The sequence below is a fragment of the Camponotus vicinus genome, unplaced genomic scaffold (genome assembly GCF_025532165.1).
Source record: "Camponotus vicinus isolate PSW18456_S1 unplaced genomic scaffold, iyCamVici1.0 SCAF_1, whole genome shotgun sequence".
Classification (NCBI taxonomy): Eukaryota; Metazoa; Arthropoda; class Insecta; order Hymenoptera; family Formicidae; genus Camponotus; species Camponotus vicinus.
The window spans coordinates 28,730,510-28,747,644 of NW_028141945.1; the positions used below are offsets into that span (position 1 = coordinate 28,730,510).

General features: G+C 37.4%; 2 protein-coding genes across 3 annotated transcripts; one reads left to right on the forward strand and one right to left on the reverse strand.

Annotated features, from left to right (window-relative positions):
- Positions 1-1,424: 1,424 nt before the first annotated feature.
- On the reverse strand, positions 1,425-2,565 carry LOC145968395 (uncharacterized). The gene is made up of 2 exons (XM_083093841.1): positions 2,141-2,565; positions 1,425-1,974 (listed from the first exon to the last, which is right to left on the reverse strand). The coding sequence occupies exons 1-2, from the start codon at positions 2,563-2,565 to the stop codon at positions 1,425-1,427; spliced, it is 975 nt and encodes a 324-aa protein (XP_082949967.1).
- Positions 2,566-11,846: 9,281 nt separating this feature from the next.
- Positions 11,847-16,863, forward strand: LOC145974115 (uncharacterized). Of its 2 annotated transcripts, XM_083103922.1 has the most exons (8): positions 13,720-14,182; positions 14,297-14,452; positions 14,704-15,076; positions 15,168-15,491; positions 15,599-15,789; positions 15,971-16,202; positions 16,304-16,466; positions 16,554-16,863. In XM_083103922.1, the coding sequence occupies exons 3-7, from the start codon at positions 14,790-14,792 to the stop codon at positions 16,377-16,379; spliced, it is 1,110 nt and encodes a 369-aa protein (XP_082960048.1). In that variant the 5' UTR covers positions 13,720-14,182; positions 14,297-14,452; positions 14,704-14,789; the 3' UTR covers positions 16,380-16,466; positions 16,554-16,863. The 2 variants fall into 2 exon arrangements, with proteins under 2 accessions (XP_082960040.1, XP_082960048.1); XM_083103914.1 differs by lacking the exons at positions 14,704-15,076; positions 15,168-15,491; positions 15,599-15,789; ... (1 more) ...; positions 16,304-16,466; positions 16,554-16,863 and having other exon boundaries at positions 11,847-14,182; positions 14,297-14,445.
- The last annotated feature ends 272 nt before the right edge of the window (positions 16,864-17,135 follow it).

Sequence of the window (17,135 nt, forward strand, 5' to 3'; positions counted from 1 at the left end):
AATTCTGCTCTGCCCCTTTTATCCGTATTTTTTGGATATGTCTAACTGTGTCTATTATATATTCCTGATCATTTTTCGGACATTTGCTCCAATTTCCACTACTCAATACAGCGATATGATGCAAGATTTCTAGATAGATATGCACGTTTGTGGGTGTGTATGTTTATTTATGTAGATTAGTGCATATATATATGTGTGTGTGTAAATGTGTAATTAAGTTAGTCTGTGTATATAGATATAAATATATATATATATACATATTTATAAGCTGCGTTTTGTATAAGTTTCATATAGCATATAGGCGTATCTGTTTTACTTGAGTAAAAACACTCTAATTTTAATATTTTTAATTCTGTAAATTCCATTTCATTTCATTTTATTTACACTTAATATTGACTTGCGTACATTTGTCTTCCATAGTTTTAAGCCCATTATAATTATTAATTTAACTACTTAAATTTATCTCGACTATTTTAATTTCTTTCACGTATAGTATATATGTATTTTGATACAAGGCTCTATGTAATTAGATAGACTAAGATTTAGCTTATTAAATAAGTTTATATTATAATTATGGTTCTTAGTGATAATTTTTATACCTAACTTTGATGTAATTGATTATTATGGCCCATATTCTGAATCCTCTTTTATCGATAAAAGTGCTCCTAAAAGCGGCCTGTAGCCAATCAGAAGGCTTATATGCCACTTTTAGAGGCACTTTTATCGATAAAAGAGGATTCAGAATATGGGCCTAAGTAATTTCCTAGGTTATCGACTACACTCCATATAACATGATGTACCGGCTGGATGGCGCTGCCATAGCCTTCTTTTTCTCTAATAAAAAAAAAATTAATTTGTTAATTTTCGATTAAAAAATGCAATAATGATTAATTATAACAATGGAGCAATGTAAAGCAATTAAGGAGCAATCGTTTTATGTTGGATATAATTGTTGAAAACTATTAAAATATATAATTCCGATAAGTGGCCGATAGGTGACGACGTCGTCACTAGTGAAATGATTAATTTGTTAATTTTCGATAAAATAATGCAATAATCGTTAAACTAATGATGGAGCAATAGGGAGCAATTAGGGAGCAATCGCTTTATACCGGATATAATTGCCGAAAACCATTAGAAATATGTTTTTCAGTAAAAATGGTCAATTTTACGTTTTTTGCAAATATTAAAAAAACTATTAATTTTAGAAGGGGAGCAATTGTAGATTCGGACGGAGCAATTAAGGAGCAATCGTTTGAGCTATAGTTTATTAAAAAATATGCACTTCCAGCGCTAACTTATTTCCAGTCGCTGTGTCTCTACACAGAACGTCCCCTCAGTCCCTAGCCGAGGGGAGTGTAAGCCCCGCCTTCGGCCCGCTACTAGAGGAGGTGTGAGGGTAGAATAATCCCCCGCTGGAGGCGCTAGGGTAGCCGAGCATAAGCCCTCCTCCTAGCGCCTCCCCTCCTCCTGCGGATGGGAGCGGAGGACGGATCGTCCTCACATTCCCGTTCCGCGGCCTCGTTCTGCGAGATAACATCCTCGCAGAAGAAGACCATTGCGCCCCAGGCACTCTCGCTCCCAACCATGGCCTTGACCACGATCGGGAGCCAGAGATTGTCGCCTACGAATTGTCTGAGGACACGGCGCTGCACATCCCAGGCAGGACATACCTCCAGGGTGTGCTGCGCTGTGTCCATCACCTCCGAACAATGGTGGCATTGTGTTGTCGGCTCGCGCTTTGCCTTCTCGTGCATGTATTCACCGAAGCAACCATATCCAGTGAGTATCTGCACGAACCTGAAAGAGAGCCCGCCTTGCCGTCGATCCACCCAGTCCTCGAGGACCGGGCGGATGGTCCCGGCAGCTCGGAGGCCGGCCCTGGCGTAGGCCAGCCTCTCCTTCCATTTAAATATTGCTTGCTGCCGGGCTTGGTACCTAGCAACTTCTGCCGCTTGTCGGAACAACACCCCACTGGCGGAGAGCGGTACGCCATTCGTATAGAGAGGCGTATATCTCCGCCAGCAGATCCCACGGAATAGACTCCGACATCGCTAGGGCCGCCTCACAGGAGGTGGTCCTATACCCCGTGTGATCCTGATGGCCAGCCTCCGCTGCAGGCTAAGCAGCACGGCTGTACTGCATCGACTGGCCATCAAATCTTTGGATCACACGGGGGCCCCATATAAGATCATAGATTCGATCACCCCCGAGGCGGCGGACCCTGTCCTTTGGTCCCCCGATGTTGGGCAGCAAACTTCCAAAGGAAGTTATAGCTGCCCCAATACAGGGGGCCATGCGGCAGAAGCTCTCTGAAGCACCAGTGGCTATCGACAGCCCTAAATATTTCATATAAGGTCGCACCTCTATGCAGACTCCCTCGATGGTTATATGGGGCTGAAATGACGGCTTCCGCCGAGGCCTTGTAGCGAACATTGCCTCGCTCTTATGAAGCGCTACAGTCAGCCCCAAGGCGCGAACCGACAACCAATGCCATCCCGATTCGTGCGAGGCGGGTGGCCTCCTCCCAGTTGTTCCCCCCGTCCACACAGCAAACGACACCATGGCCCGGGGGAAGGGCGCCCCGCAGCACCCAATCATAGCCGAGGTTCCACAGGAGTGATCCTAAGACCGACCCCTGCGGGACCCCGCAATGCGTCTCCCTCCGATACGGTACCTTGTATCGCGCCCGATATGTCACGGACCTGTCCCGGAGGTAATCCCCGATCACCTCTTGCATATAAGGCGGCACCCAGTGATACCCGAGTGCACGCCTTATACTCTCCCAGGGTGTTGAAGACGTTGGCTATGTCAAGGCTGACCGCCAACGCCACTCCACCCCGGGAGACAGCCTCATCCGAAAGGGCCCTAACGCGTAAAACCGCGTCCACGATAGAGCTGCCCTCTCAGAATCCGAACTGGCAGTTATCCAGATCGGGACCCATAAGGGACAGATGCCGTTTGAGGCGGACAACGAGCACACGCTCAAAAAGCTTACCCGCCTCATCCAGCAGACATATCGGGCGATACGCGGAGAGACTCCGCGGGGCGCCCCTCTTTACGGAGGAGGACCAGACCTGCCTCCTTCCATTTGGGGGGAAATCGCCCCGACTGAAAGCAGGCTGTAAAAAGCCGCCTCAGTCGGTCCCCAAGGACACCGATGGCCAAGACCCAGGCACGGCCAGGGATCCCGTCCGGCCCCGGGGCGGTATTCTTCGCCCGGAGCCTTTTGATTGCCCTGGCCAGCTCTTCCTCTGAGACCCCCAGATCGGCAGTCCAGTCTTGGACCGTCTGTCCCGGAGGTTGCCCCGCCTCTCCCCCATTGGAAAAAAGGGAAAAGGTTGAAGATTATATCCTCCAGGACCTGGGAGTGAAGGCCCTCTGTGATCGGCGCTTCCTGATGATCAGGTAGGGGCGTCCCCATGGATCATTATTGAGGGTCTCCAGGAGCTCGCCTCAGGCTTTATTTTTGGCCCTCTTTATGGCACGCTGCAGAATTTTCTTCAACTTTTTATAGTCCTCGTGCAGAAGGTTCAACTCCGCCATCCATTCCGTTAAGACCCGGCCTCTCGCGTCCGTCGCGGGGGAATCCCAATCCACCGACTTGGAGTTGAGGTCCCCCGCGACGAGCACCGGACCGGGCAAATGGCGATGGATTTCCGTCGCTAACCGGTCCAGGTACGCGCCAAACTGAGCCAGGTCACGGTTAGATGAGAAATACACCCCCACCATGGCACTTCTTCCCATTTAACGGTGACATAACCCTCCCCTCTTCCCAACAAGGAGAGGGGGAGGGCGTCTGCGCCGCATTTGCCAATAATGGTGACCAAGCCGTCCACATCATCGATCCAATAGGATCTGGTTGGAATGTGGTATGGCTCGGCCACCACGGCCAAATCAATATTCCGCCAGGGTTTGGAGTAAAAGATTCTACGCCCTGGTGCCTTAACGTTCGCCTGTAGAAGGCGATGGTTCATCTTTATTCGACGACCATCGCCTCCTCCCGGCTTTCCACCGGGCAAGTGACTGGCGTGGTATCGAAAGGCCGCTTTGAAATCGGCGGATCGGCCCCCTTTTTACCAGTCTCTTTCTGGGGAGGGGGGGAATACTCTTCTCCCCCCTTTTTTCGACTTCTTCTCCGGCCGGAGGGAGCTCTCTTCCGCCCTGCCGGTCGTCGCGCGTGTGCTTGCGTTTCGTTCCACATGTGTCTGTTCGCTACGATACCCAGGTAGCACATATTCGTTTTATAACCGACTCTTGAAAACGTTTCTGATTAGTTAAAATGTCCACTTGAAGAACATTAAAAGATACGTTCCTTTTTTGATAAAAAAAAAACGTTTTAAAAACGTTTAAAATACGCTTAAAATATGTTTTTTTTCTTTTACTTGTTAAACGTTTGTTTTTTTATGGAATTAATAAAATAATGCATTCATACATACTCTCTAAAAATGAATCAGTATATTCCCACACAGCACAAATGGCTATTTGCCGACTGATAGTCGACATTTTTTAGTCAACTTGAAGTCGTTTTTTTAAGTTGACGTTTAGTTAACTATTTCTAGTATGGTTTATTGTCGACTTTAACTATCGACTATGAGTCGACTTAAGGTCGACCATTTTCAGAAAATTAAAAGTCACCTTTCGGCAAAGCGAAAAGTCGATTATATTAGGCATTTTCAAAGACTTGGTTGATTTAATTTCATTATTCTTTAATTGTATTATATGTAACAATATTATATAATTAAAGTATAATAAAACCTACACGGAAAAATTTACCCAATAGATATCTAATAAATGTCTAAATGTCTATATGCGGTCCATATCCTCTATAGATAACTAGTAGACCCAGTGAGAAGTGAGAGGTTGATTCGATGTCTATGCATCTGGGACGCGTCGAGTCGAAATTGAGATCGACAAATGCCTCATATCAATGTGTTATGAACTCGTGTAAAATAAACATAACCGTGGTTGGTTTCTGACATCTCTTTAGCCCTCCTTCCCAGTGAGAAATGACAAGTCGGATAGACGTTTGTTAGACGTCTAAGATGTCTAATAAACGTCTATTGGACATCTATTAAACATCTTAGACGTCTATATTTGTGATCCTTTCCCATAAGAAGATTTTACACAAGACTTATTCCAACGACGTCGATTCGACGTCATTTCGATGTTGATATCGGCTCGAAGTGCATATGTTAAAATTATCGAAGCCCAGCTTCATATTATTATTCGCTTGCATAGCTCTGCTTCAGCCGAATTAAACATTAAACAACAAATTAATAAATTTATATCTAAATAATTATTAATATATATCATTAATATTATATATAATTAAATATTTAAATTAAAATTAAATAAATAATTATTTATTTATAATGATTAATAAATTATTAATGATCATATATTTTTATATATTAATAAAATTATATGATATTCTAATTCATATATAATGATATTCATCCTTCTTAATTGTTAATTATTATTATTAATCTTCTTTTTAATTTTAAAATTTTAATATTATACATTAATATTAAAGATTAATAATATTAATGATTAATAATAAATAATTAATTATAATTAATTATTTCATAATATACATATATACATATATATTATAATTAAATAATAAAATTTATTATACACTACCCTCCATAAGTTTGGAAACACATTGCATTTTACAGATAAACAATCGCATGGCAGCAATCTGTGCAGATTTTTCATATGAATATATTGCAAGACGTTTAAATGATGCTATGACGCCTGTTTATACCGAAAATATACCAAATAATTATTACGCGGCACCGAACTGCTCGGAGTTAAATTTCGCGCGTTGATTTGTTCTGCCAATTAGTGCTACTACAGCATATCAGATGCTGTAGTGGAATGCCTGTAATGTTTACGCGCATTAGAAACATACATCAGAGTAATAAGAACTTATTTAAGTGCAGTTTGATTTTAGTTTCTGTAAAAGTAACAAAAATTACTACAATCATTAAAAATGGCTCCGACGTGCCAGATTCCATATGAATTGCGAGTCAAGATTATTATTTTACAAGAAGAAGGATATAACATCCGGCAAAAAAATTAAAGTTATTTTCTTTATATTGTATATCTTTATAGAGTGTTTCCAAACTTATGAAGGGTACTGTATATATATATATATATATATATATATACATATATATATATATACAGGGTGATTCAAAATAACCCCCGTGTCCCTGAAATGACGTATTCTTGAATCAATTCTAAGACGATTTTTCCTTCGGCAAAATTTCGTCCGAAGCTTAGTTTTCGAATTATTAAAGGAAGTAGTTAACGTATGACGGGTCGAATACAAGAGGCAGGCAAGGGTGGCGCGATTCACCGTCAGACGCGGGAGCTTACGCGGGGCGCCTGCTGCGAGCAGCTGATCGCTATACACATACAGACACACATGCGAACACATACATTCTCTCTCTGTCTGTCTGTCTGTCTGTCTGTCTGTCTGTCTGTCTGTCTGTCTCTCTCTCTCTCTCTCTCTCATTCGCTCAATCACCTGTAAATTTTTTTTTTTTTTTTTTTTTTTAACGAGAGAGGGGAAAATGCATTTTATGCATACCCACCGGTCGATCCAGTGAGTTATGTGGGACTCGAGTACCAAGTCGAATTACCAACTCGGTACTCACTACCCACTAAAAACCCCTCTCTTTTCACGAATTTCCTTTAACACACTGTCCCTCTGACTTCCCGAGATCTGTTTTCACATAACGTCAAAAAATAGTTATTATTACCTTGTTCGATGACTTTTGATGTATTGCTGTAATTGCTTGAAGGAGAAATGAATTTTCCGATAGATCGTACGTTCTCAAATTTAACGTAGATATCACGTTGCAAAAGACAAGAAATCCACACTAAATTATTAACTGAAAGTTTTTCTCCTTTCATGAACTGTATTCTTTTATAAACTTTAACGTAATCACATTTATTTACTCACTCGATGAGACGAGAAATTTACTAATGACTCTCACTAATCACTATTAATCACTCTCGAATAATAACTGTTGGCGATTAAAAATCACTCGATGAAAGAAACACGCGCGGACACGTTACTACACGACGCGACGACGCGACAATGCGACGATAATTACTCGGCGACTGCAAGCAGTTTTTTGTCATGGTAGGTTGCGGTAGGTTAAGGTACTACTGGCGCAATCGAACGCGATTTATCGCTATTAGAATTATATTATCGTTATTTAAAAATTAATTAGATTAAATAAGTGTTTTTAAAATATTTATTACTTTTACTATTATCATAAAATATTAATATTAAATATTTATTTAAGATAATAGTAAAAGTAATAAATATTTTAAAAACACTTATTTAATCTAATTAATTTTTAAATAGATATACGATGTATGGATATCACACACATTCATGATAATAATAATATTAATATGTTAAATGTTTATTATGTTTACCGCATTCTTCAATCGAACACATGATCGCGTTCGATTGCGCCAGTAGTACCTTAACCTACCGCAACCTACCATGACAAAAAACTGCTTGCAGTCGCCGAGTAATTATCGTCGCATTGTCGCGTCGTCGCGTCGTGTAGTAACGTGTCCGCGCGTGTTTCTTTCATCGAGTGATTTTTAATCGCCAACAGTTATTATTCGAGAGTGATTAATAGTGATTAGTGAGAGTCATTAGTAAATTTCTCGTCTCATCGAGTGAGTAAATAAATGTGATTACGTTAAAGTTTATAAAAGAATACAGTTCATGAAAGGAGAAAATCTTTCAGTTAATAATTTAGTGTGGATTTCTTGTCTTTTGCAACGTGATATCTACGTTAAATTTGAGAACGTACGATCTATCGGAAAATTCATTTCTCCTTCAAGCAATTACAGCAATACATCAAAAGTCATCGAACAAGGTAATAATAACTATTTTTTGACGTTATGTGAAAACAGATCTCGGGAAGTCAGAGGGACAGTGTGTTAAAGGAAATTCGTGAAAAGAGAGGGGTTTTTAGTGGGTAGTGAGTACCGAGTTGGTAATTCGACTTGGTACTCGAGTCCCACATAACTCACTGGATCGACCGGTGGGTATGCATAAAATGCATTTTCCCCTCTCTCGTAAAAAAAAAAAAATTACAGGTGAGTGAGCGAATGAGAGAGAGAGAGAGAGAGAGAGAGAGAGAGAGAGAGAGACAGACAGACAGACAGACAGACAGACAGACAGAGAGAGAATGTATGTGTTCGCATGTGTGTCTGTATGTGTATAGCGATCAGCTGCTCGCAGCAGGCGCCCCGCGTAAGCTCCCGCGTCTGACGGTGAATCGCGCCACCCTTGCCTGCCTCTTGTATTCGACCCGTCATACGTTAACTACTTCCTTTAATAATTCGAAAACTAAGCTTCGGACGAAATTTTGCCGAAGGAAAAATCGTCTTAGAATTGATTCAAGAATACGTCATTTCAGGGACACAGGGGTTATTTTGAATCACCCTGTATATACATATATATATATATTTATTATATAAAATATTTATTAATGAAAAAAAATATTTTTTCTATTTTTTTCACTAAAATTATCTAAAAATCTACATTTTTTAAAATAAATTCATTTTTATTATTTTATTGATTTTTCACTTATTTTTTATCTTTTTTAATATTAATTTTTAATAAAAATTTTAATAATAAAATTTATATTTTATTTATATGAGTGTGTATATATATATATATATATATATATATATATATATATATATATATACAGGGTGACCCATTTTAACTTAGGCAGCCAAATAACTCGAAAAATAAGCAAGATAGAGAAAAATGTTTTAGACAAAAGTTGTATGGTTTCGAGGGGGCCATAAGATGGTATTATTGGTTTGACCTTGAAGAGTCATTTGAAGGTCACGTGAAGGTCACTTCAATTTTTTTAAATGGAACATCCTATATATTTTTGTACATTCTTGTAGCTCATCTCGAGAGCTTTCCAAAACACTATAATTAAGTACATTTTCGTTAAGTACTTTTTGAGTTAGGAGGCTTGAAATAATTTCTTAATTTTACATAAACCGTAAAATATCTTGTAAAATATTCATTTTTCGATTACCTTACCTTAATAGTTTTATGTACAAAATAATGAGAGGAATCAATTGGTGTAAAGAAAACACATAGTTGTTTCGAAGAAAAAATATGTAATTTGCAATTAACAATTCCATATTTTTTCTTAAAAACAACTATGTGTTTTCTTTACACCAATTGATTCCTCTCATTATTTTGTACATAAAAGTATTAAGGTAAGATAATCGAAAAATGAATATTTTACAAGATATTTTACGGTTTATGTAAAATTAAGAAATTATTTCAAGCATCATAACTCAAAAAGTACTTAACAGAAAGGTACTTAATTATAGTGTTTTGGAAAGCTCTCGAAATAAGCTACAAGAATGTACAAAAATATATAGGGTATTCCATTTAAAAAAATTGAAGTGACCTTCACGTGACCTTCAAATGACTCTTCAAGGTCATACCAATGATACCATCTTATGGCCCCCTCGAAACCATACAACTTTTGCCTAAAACATTTTTCTCTATCTTGCTTATTTTTCGAGTTATTTGGCTGCCTAAGTTAAAATGGGTCACCCTGTATATATATATTCGGGACAAATATTTACAGCGGTAAGTACTTTGGCAACATTTGGGAGTTGATGCGCGCAACTATTACAATTGGCAATATTTTATTCGTCTGTAAAATGATCGTCCGCATAGAAGTTCGAACCACTCATTTTCAAGCTTGGCGCCAATCGGCGCTTCAGCTGCTGTCAAGCGGTTCGCTTGTGTTATCCCCTCCACTCCGGTTGCATGTTGCTCGCGTCTTAATTCTGGCATCACTGCTTTAGATCGCTGGAAACTGTGGAAGTAGCTGAAATTTGATTGTGAAAAATAATAATGAATGTGGAACGAGAACTTTGAGGGACCTCCCCCGGTACGTATAATATATTCACTTCAAACGACTGTATTGCGTCGCTGGTCAAGTCGCATGCTAAGTCGCAGGTAACTCGACCCTTTTATCAAGAATTACCTAACCTATTTTCTTCAGTTCAAGCTCAAATAATAATATTATGTTTCTATAGTAAAAAAAAAATTAAAATAATAAAACATATATTAAATTAAATAAAACATATATTAAATACAATATATATTATTAAATACAACATATATTAAAGCATAAAAAATTTGATTGATATATATTATGCACACTCACTCTTTGCTCACATCATCATATATATGTTTTATATCACGGAAATCACTTTTAACTTTAGGCTTTAATTGTTCTTTAAACAATCGAATATTTTCAGCGTGATCATCGGCAGGATGATCGTGTAGTCTTTTAGATTGACGAAATCTATCATTTTTCAATTTTCCTCATCCAGGACATCCTTTTCTTTTTTCTTTGCATAATAAATATCTATAGTAAATAATTAAATACAATTTCTCAAATAAACATGCATAATATGCAATGATTGCATATAATAGAATATAATATAACGTATGTATAATGTATATGTAATGTCATAATAATGTATCCCAGCAAACACAGAATATTGTAGCAACATTGCTGCAATGTTGTAATATTGCCGCAATGTTGCCGTAATATTCTGCGTTTGCTGGGATATTACATACATATTGACTGTTCGCTTTTCATGATACACTTTCACACACGTATGAGTATCCATTATATTCGTGTCTTCTAAGAGAAAAACGTTCATTTTCTGTTTGATTCATTTTTCTAATTATTTAAAAAAAAAACAGACAATTCGAGAAAACACAGAACGACACAGAACATAATGAAGCATAATGATAATATTTGAATATATGACGATCGATAACGAATCGATAAAATATTTTAATGCAACAACTTTCAAACTGCTCTTGTTTGACAAATTTCTTCTCTAGATTTTTTCTGTTTGATATATTAATGAAATTATTCTTTAATATATATATCATAAGTTGTTAATATATATTGTATTATTTTGTTAGCTTTTTATTTTATAATGATATTTTTTGAATGTATATTTGTAGATCAAATTCAATCATGTAATTTCAAAATTGTTAAATTGTCTGTACAATATAACACACACACATACACGCGCGCGCGCAATATACATATAACAAGTGCTGTATCAATTATTATATTAAATAAACAAGTTGCAAGTTTTGCATATTTTTATCCTAGGGTATACCTTTTGCATGGGTTATTATGGAAAGCAAAAAATATTTTGATTATAAACCTATATTAGAATATATCTTCAATGAAATAGCACCAATTCTATGACTAAAAACCATTATGACAGAGAATATAATAAGTTACATGAAAATAATAATAATAAACTTTAATAAATTACATGAAAATTATAATTCAAAATTAAATTATAATAAAGTTTAAATTCTATAAAAATTATAATTAAACATGCTGTTCAAGTTTCAATTATATAAAAATTGTTTTCAACTATATGAAAATAAGAAAAAAATAGATTCAATTATACATATTATAAAGTTTCAATTATATAAAAATTATAATTAAAATGTCTAAAGTATCGAGATAAAATAAAATTATTTTCTCCGTATTTTATTATAAATATAAAAATTAACTTTGTGTCATTTTATAAAAATTATCTTTTCAAAATATACACAAATAATGGTTATTTTATAAAAATTGTCTTTTCAAAGTATACACAAATAAAGATGTGTGAAGAGCTTGATGTTTCTAAATCGGAAATTCAAGATTTTGTCTCACTTCTTAAATTTCGATTTTGACTTTTCGGGACAATGTCTCATATATATATCTCAAATTTAGGAATTATAATCTTTCGGGACTTTGCATGTTCTCCATGTTTTAATGTATGTATCATGGATGAGTGTTCGTAGGAATAAGAGGCCTACACATCTCGTTGTGTGCATTTCGGAGAATCATCTGAATTAATTAAGCAGTCACCAGCTTTTACTGATGCAAAGTTTTGATGTCTTCTGAAGATCTTAAGTCCTATGCATTTTAAAGTTGCTTGTTGACTGTTGCTAGATCAGGAGAGACGTTTTGCTGCGCAGACAAAATCGGCAGGTGGAGAGATATTTAAGGAGGAGGCAGGAGCTTCTTGCTATCAGGGATGTTGCAGATGCTCTGTACCCAACCGACGACGATAATGACGATGTCAATGAGTTTGCTTCCCAAGGGTCTGACCGTAACAGTTCTGCATCTGAAGATATTGTTGGGCATAATGATGTGATGGACTCAAACAGTGATGATATCAGTGATGCAGATGAGGGAGCTGCTCCAGAGTTAGAAATCCTTAATCGACAGGAAGCATCAGCAGGGAGTGGAGATACATCCCTTTACAGTCAGAGAAGTAACAGTGAGAGCAATCCTGATCAAGGTGAAAATCTTGAAGTAGAGGAATATGTTCAGGAAATTCTCCGTCAGTGGGCTCGAAATGGTGGTGCAGCATCCATGAGGAAGCTAGATGAATTGTTGATTAGGTTGTCAGTTGTGTTCCCTAATTTAAATCAAACAAAATCGTACAAAACGTTATTGCAAACTCCAAGAAACATTGAAGTGTCGGAGTGGGAAGATGGCAGCCTCATGTGGTACAAGGGTATTCGAAAGAACTTGGACTTAATGGATCTACAGGAGTATCTAAGGAAGAATGGTAGGGTGGTCATTGATGTCAACATGGATGGTTTGCCGCTTTCAAAAAGCTCGCCATTGAAGTTTTGGCCTATTCTTGGTTATTTAGTTGGCACTGAAAACATGCCTTTTACTATAGGCATTTATCTTGGAAAAAAAGATCCAAATGATCTGTATGCATATCTGTATGATTTTGTCCCCGAGCTTGACTCTTTACTTCGAGAGGGTTATTCTGTCAATGATGTCGTCTACCCGTTTCATGTGCGGCATTACATATTAGACGCACCAGCACGGGCCTTTGTGAAGTGCTGTGTTCGCCACAATGCTTATTGCTCTTGTGAGAAGTGCTGTGTTCATGGTGAATATATTGCAAACAGAATGACATATGCTGACATAGATGCGGGGCTGAGAACTGATGAGTCTTATAGAAACCAGACTCAACCAAACCATCATGAGGGACGTTCTCCACTGGAATTTGTTGGTACAGGAATGGTGACCCAGTTCCGACTTGATTATCTAGGTGTTTTCAAGCGACTTTTATCTGTGTGGACAATATGGAATGGTGGTTGGAAGCTGCACTGGACCGCTGTTGATGCAATTTCTGATTTATTAGACTTGCTATCTTCTACATGCCCTTTCGACTTCACTCGTAAGCCACGATCATTAAAGTACTTAAAACTTTATAAAGGTACAGAACTCAGGCGCATGTGTCATTATGATTCGGTGCAAGTCTTCCGTGATTGTTTGGACATTAATGTTTATCGCAACTTCTTGCTTCTATTTGTTGCCCTGTACATTCTTGGAAGTCCAGTATTTGTGAAATCCCAACAGATGCGTGAATATGCTGACAATTTACTGCAATTATTTATTCAGCATTCCATTCAAATTTATGGTCATGTATTTGTTGTTTACAATGTTCACGCTTTGTGTCATCTTTCAAAGGAGTGTGAGGCGCATGGCTCACTGGATGAGTTTAGTGCTTTCAAGTTTGAAAATGCATTGAAGTCTTTGAAGCAAACTTTAAAATCTCATTACCAACCGTTGTAGCAAGTTGCTTTTCGAGATTGTGAAAGGCAGTTGAACGGCAATGCAGTTATCCTACCATCTGAAGAGCTTCAAGTTTCTCTGTCTCAACCATATATTAACAATGATGAAGTTTTGCCTGGAAATCATTATAAGAGAATCACAATTGGCAAAATAATGCTTCATGTGAATGGCAAAGATTCTTGTTTTAAGACTCGTAACGGGAAGGTAGTTGTCCTCCATAATATTGTGTGTGGTAACGACAATGTTGTCAGTTTGGTTGGGAATTGCTTTCAGGAGAAACTTGACTTTTTTGTGTACCCCTTGCAGTCTTCTAAACTGGGAATATTTAAAGTGTCCAACCTTAGTGCAGCTAGACGTGTTTTTGAAGTTGCTGACATTGTTGCTAAATGTTGGCTTATGCCAGATAGAAATTCGCTTTGCTGTGTGCCACTCCTGCACACATGCCAACAATAAGAGTTTCAGTAGGTGTAATTTAGTTTGTATTTTATTGTTATTTTTATAGTTTGTTGTGCTGAAATTGTTCTATAACAATGATATTGAGGGTGAACTTGAAGAAAACGTTTTCTATGAAATAGGACTGTCTAAATGGCTTCTTGAAGTGGATGAAAACATGATTGGAATGACCTATTAGCCCTCTAACAATCAGAATGTGACACTTTATGTTCGAGAGAACAGAGCAGCTGACCCCAAAACTTGGGACAAACTTTGCATTGAGGTTAAAAGATACAAGGGTAAGTTACAGTGAAGTAATGCTCATGATATGTGGCTTCAATCTAGCACTTTGACGAAGTCTTCTTTTGTCATGACTACGTACTATGTTTGAAAGAGTTTGCATATAAATTATGATTTTCGATGAATGTAAAAGTTGTCAGGTGTTGGCGCAGTTTATTCTGTACTGACAAAGTTTCTCTCCTGTTTATGGTTTCATTTTCTATGATATTTGGTGTTACTGTACTATCATGTTTTTTTTTTTTTTTGACAGAATCTTACATAGCTGCCAGAAACACTTTAATCAGCATCATAAAATTCAGCTCGGCATATGAGACTAAAACTGAGTTTGGGCGGGGGATGAGAAGGAAAGCCAAGCGAAAGAGAATTCTCTCTTCATTGGAATCCGAAGAGGATGAAGCAGCTGAGAGGAAGCGAGTGAGGCTAAACTCCAAGATTTATATTCCTCCCCCACCTCCTGTGCCAGCACTGGAATCAATTAGTCCATCAGGACCAAAGAATTCTCAGAAAACCACCAGAAGTGAAAATTATGAAAGTAATGCAAAAGCAAAGAAAGGCAAGCATAACATGCACAGAGCTGAGATTGAATCCTCATTCCCCTCACGAGGAAGCCCGAAAAGATCAAGGTAAATCGAGTTATATTTGCTACTATTTTTCAATTCATCATAACAAATAATAATTTTTTTTCTGACTTGCATTTTTTCATGTCTGTGATAGAAAATCTGCCAATTCAATTATAAAATCCTCAGTGGCACGCATCAACAAAAGTGCCCAAAAGAGAGCAGTGGAAGATAATACAACCATGTCCAGCAGAGAGAAACTCTTGGCAAAGCTAGAAGCATTGCGTGGGAAGTTTAAAGAGAAGAAAACTACTGATATAGGCTCCTCTTTCATCCCGCAGAGTAGCCCTAATGAGTTGTCGGACCATTTAGATGTGAAGGAATCATTCCCAGTTAAGGTCAAATCATTTGAAATTGAGGAGTCGTTGGTAAATGAAAAGGATTTGTTTGGAAATATATTTCAAGGTGAAAGCTCTGCTGGGTAGGACACTTCTTCATTTTGAAATATTTTTGAAGGATATTTTATTTCAAATTTCTAATTGCATATGTTGACTAATGAATTTTCTTAATTTTGAATGTTTTATCTAGATTATCCACTTTGATTACACAAAAGGATGCTGAAGGTTATCAAAGTTCTGCACTCTCAGGCTCATCAGCTCTCAACTGTACAGCCACTGAATCACCTATTCCTGCATTTCCTCATGAGAGTTCTGGTCTTCTCAACCAGAGCATAATGAACCCTATGATGATATGCACAGAGCAAGGAGGAGGCCTCAATGGTAAGATTTTCTTTTCCTCCAAAATAGTTGTGCATTTTTGGGCAATCCCATTGTATTATTATGTGCATTATTGTTCTTGTGTGTGTGTGGCCCCAGTAGAAAGGAGGGGGGGCTTGACGATTAAGCAAGAGTTCCTTTTTCGTTAATTTTCTGTCATATTCTGTCTTGTCCCCAATGGTAGGTTCATCGGTTTATCAAGAAAAGGACATTGCTATGATCCGTCAAATGATAGATGACCTCAGCAGCAAGATTGATGTTGCACTTATGAGTATCGGCAAGTTATGCAGGATCCTAATGCCTCATGAAAAGAGAATTACAAGGCCACAAGGTATGCCATCCCTGCTTTTGAAAACATTGGAAGACTTTGACGTGTTCGAAAAATTTTTGGAGCAGAGTGTTAACCAGAGTACACGGTGAGTAACTGAATGAACGCCTTAATGTGATTTATTGTAAGTCTGTGGCAACTTGATTAGGCCTATTTTGTTTTACTGATAACTTCTGATTTTGTTTGCAGACTGACTACCTGGATGCTTTTCCTGTTCTACCCAAAGAATATAATGCTACAATGTGTTTATTGGGTAAAGTTATGACAAATGGTTTAGCTTCTAACTTTAACTTTGATGACCAAAAGCAAAAATTAGGTTTCCAAAAAACTCGCTTGTGGAAGACTATTGAAGGTAGGCCATTATCTCTTGCTGAACTCTGTTGGATTTTATATAGTACCTATTTTACATACTTTGAACCTCTTTTCTAAATTTTTGCAGCAATACTCCTGCGCAAGTATAAAGGCAGCCAACTTGCTGATGGCCTCAAGGCAGTCAAGTCGTGGCTGCGGAATGCACCTTGGCGATTAGAGGGTCAAGGACCCCTGAAGCAAAGTCAATGAGACAACCTAAGTACTAATTGCTGTTTTTTTCCTTTTTTTTAAAGTCGTTTGGTATAATGAATATCTCAAACACTAATGTGATTTTTATTTTTTGATTCATTTATTAGTACTGAATGTGATATTTTTTTTGTGAATTTCTAATAATTGTAGATTCACACAAGCAGTATCTAAAGTACAAATATGTTACTTGTATTTTTTGTTTAAGTCATTTGGTATAATTAAGTGTGATATTTTGTTAGTCATAAAAAAATTCATATAGACTGCAGATATCCGAGTTTAAAGCATCTAAAGTACAAATGTGTTATTTGTATTTTTTGTTTGAGTCATTTAGTATAATTAAATATGATATTTTGTTAGTCATAAAAAAATTCATATAGACTGCAGATATCCAAGAGTTCAAAGTATCTAAAGTACTAGTGTTTTTTTTTTATTCATTTGATGAGATCTACATATATCAGTT

Bases quoted from the DNA above. Each gene is read 5' to 3' on its own strand.
- LOC145968395 (XM_083093841.1), bottom strand. From the start codon at position 2,565: ATGGTGTCGTTTGCTGTGTGGACGGGGGGAACAACTGGGAGGAGGCCA. The intron at 1,975-2,140 runs GTACAGCCGTGC...GCTCTCCGCCAG, and splicing joins TTTGATGGCCAGTCGATGCA to TGGGGTGTTGTTCCGACAAG.
- LOC145974115 (XM_083103914.1), top strand. From the start codon at position 12,276: ATGGACTCAAACAGTGATGATATCAGTGATGCAGATGAGGGAGCTGCT.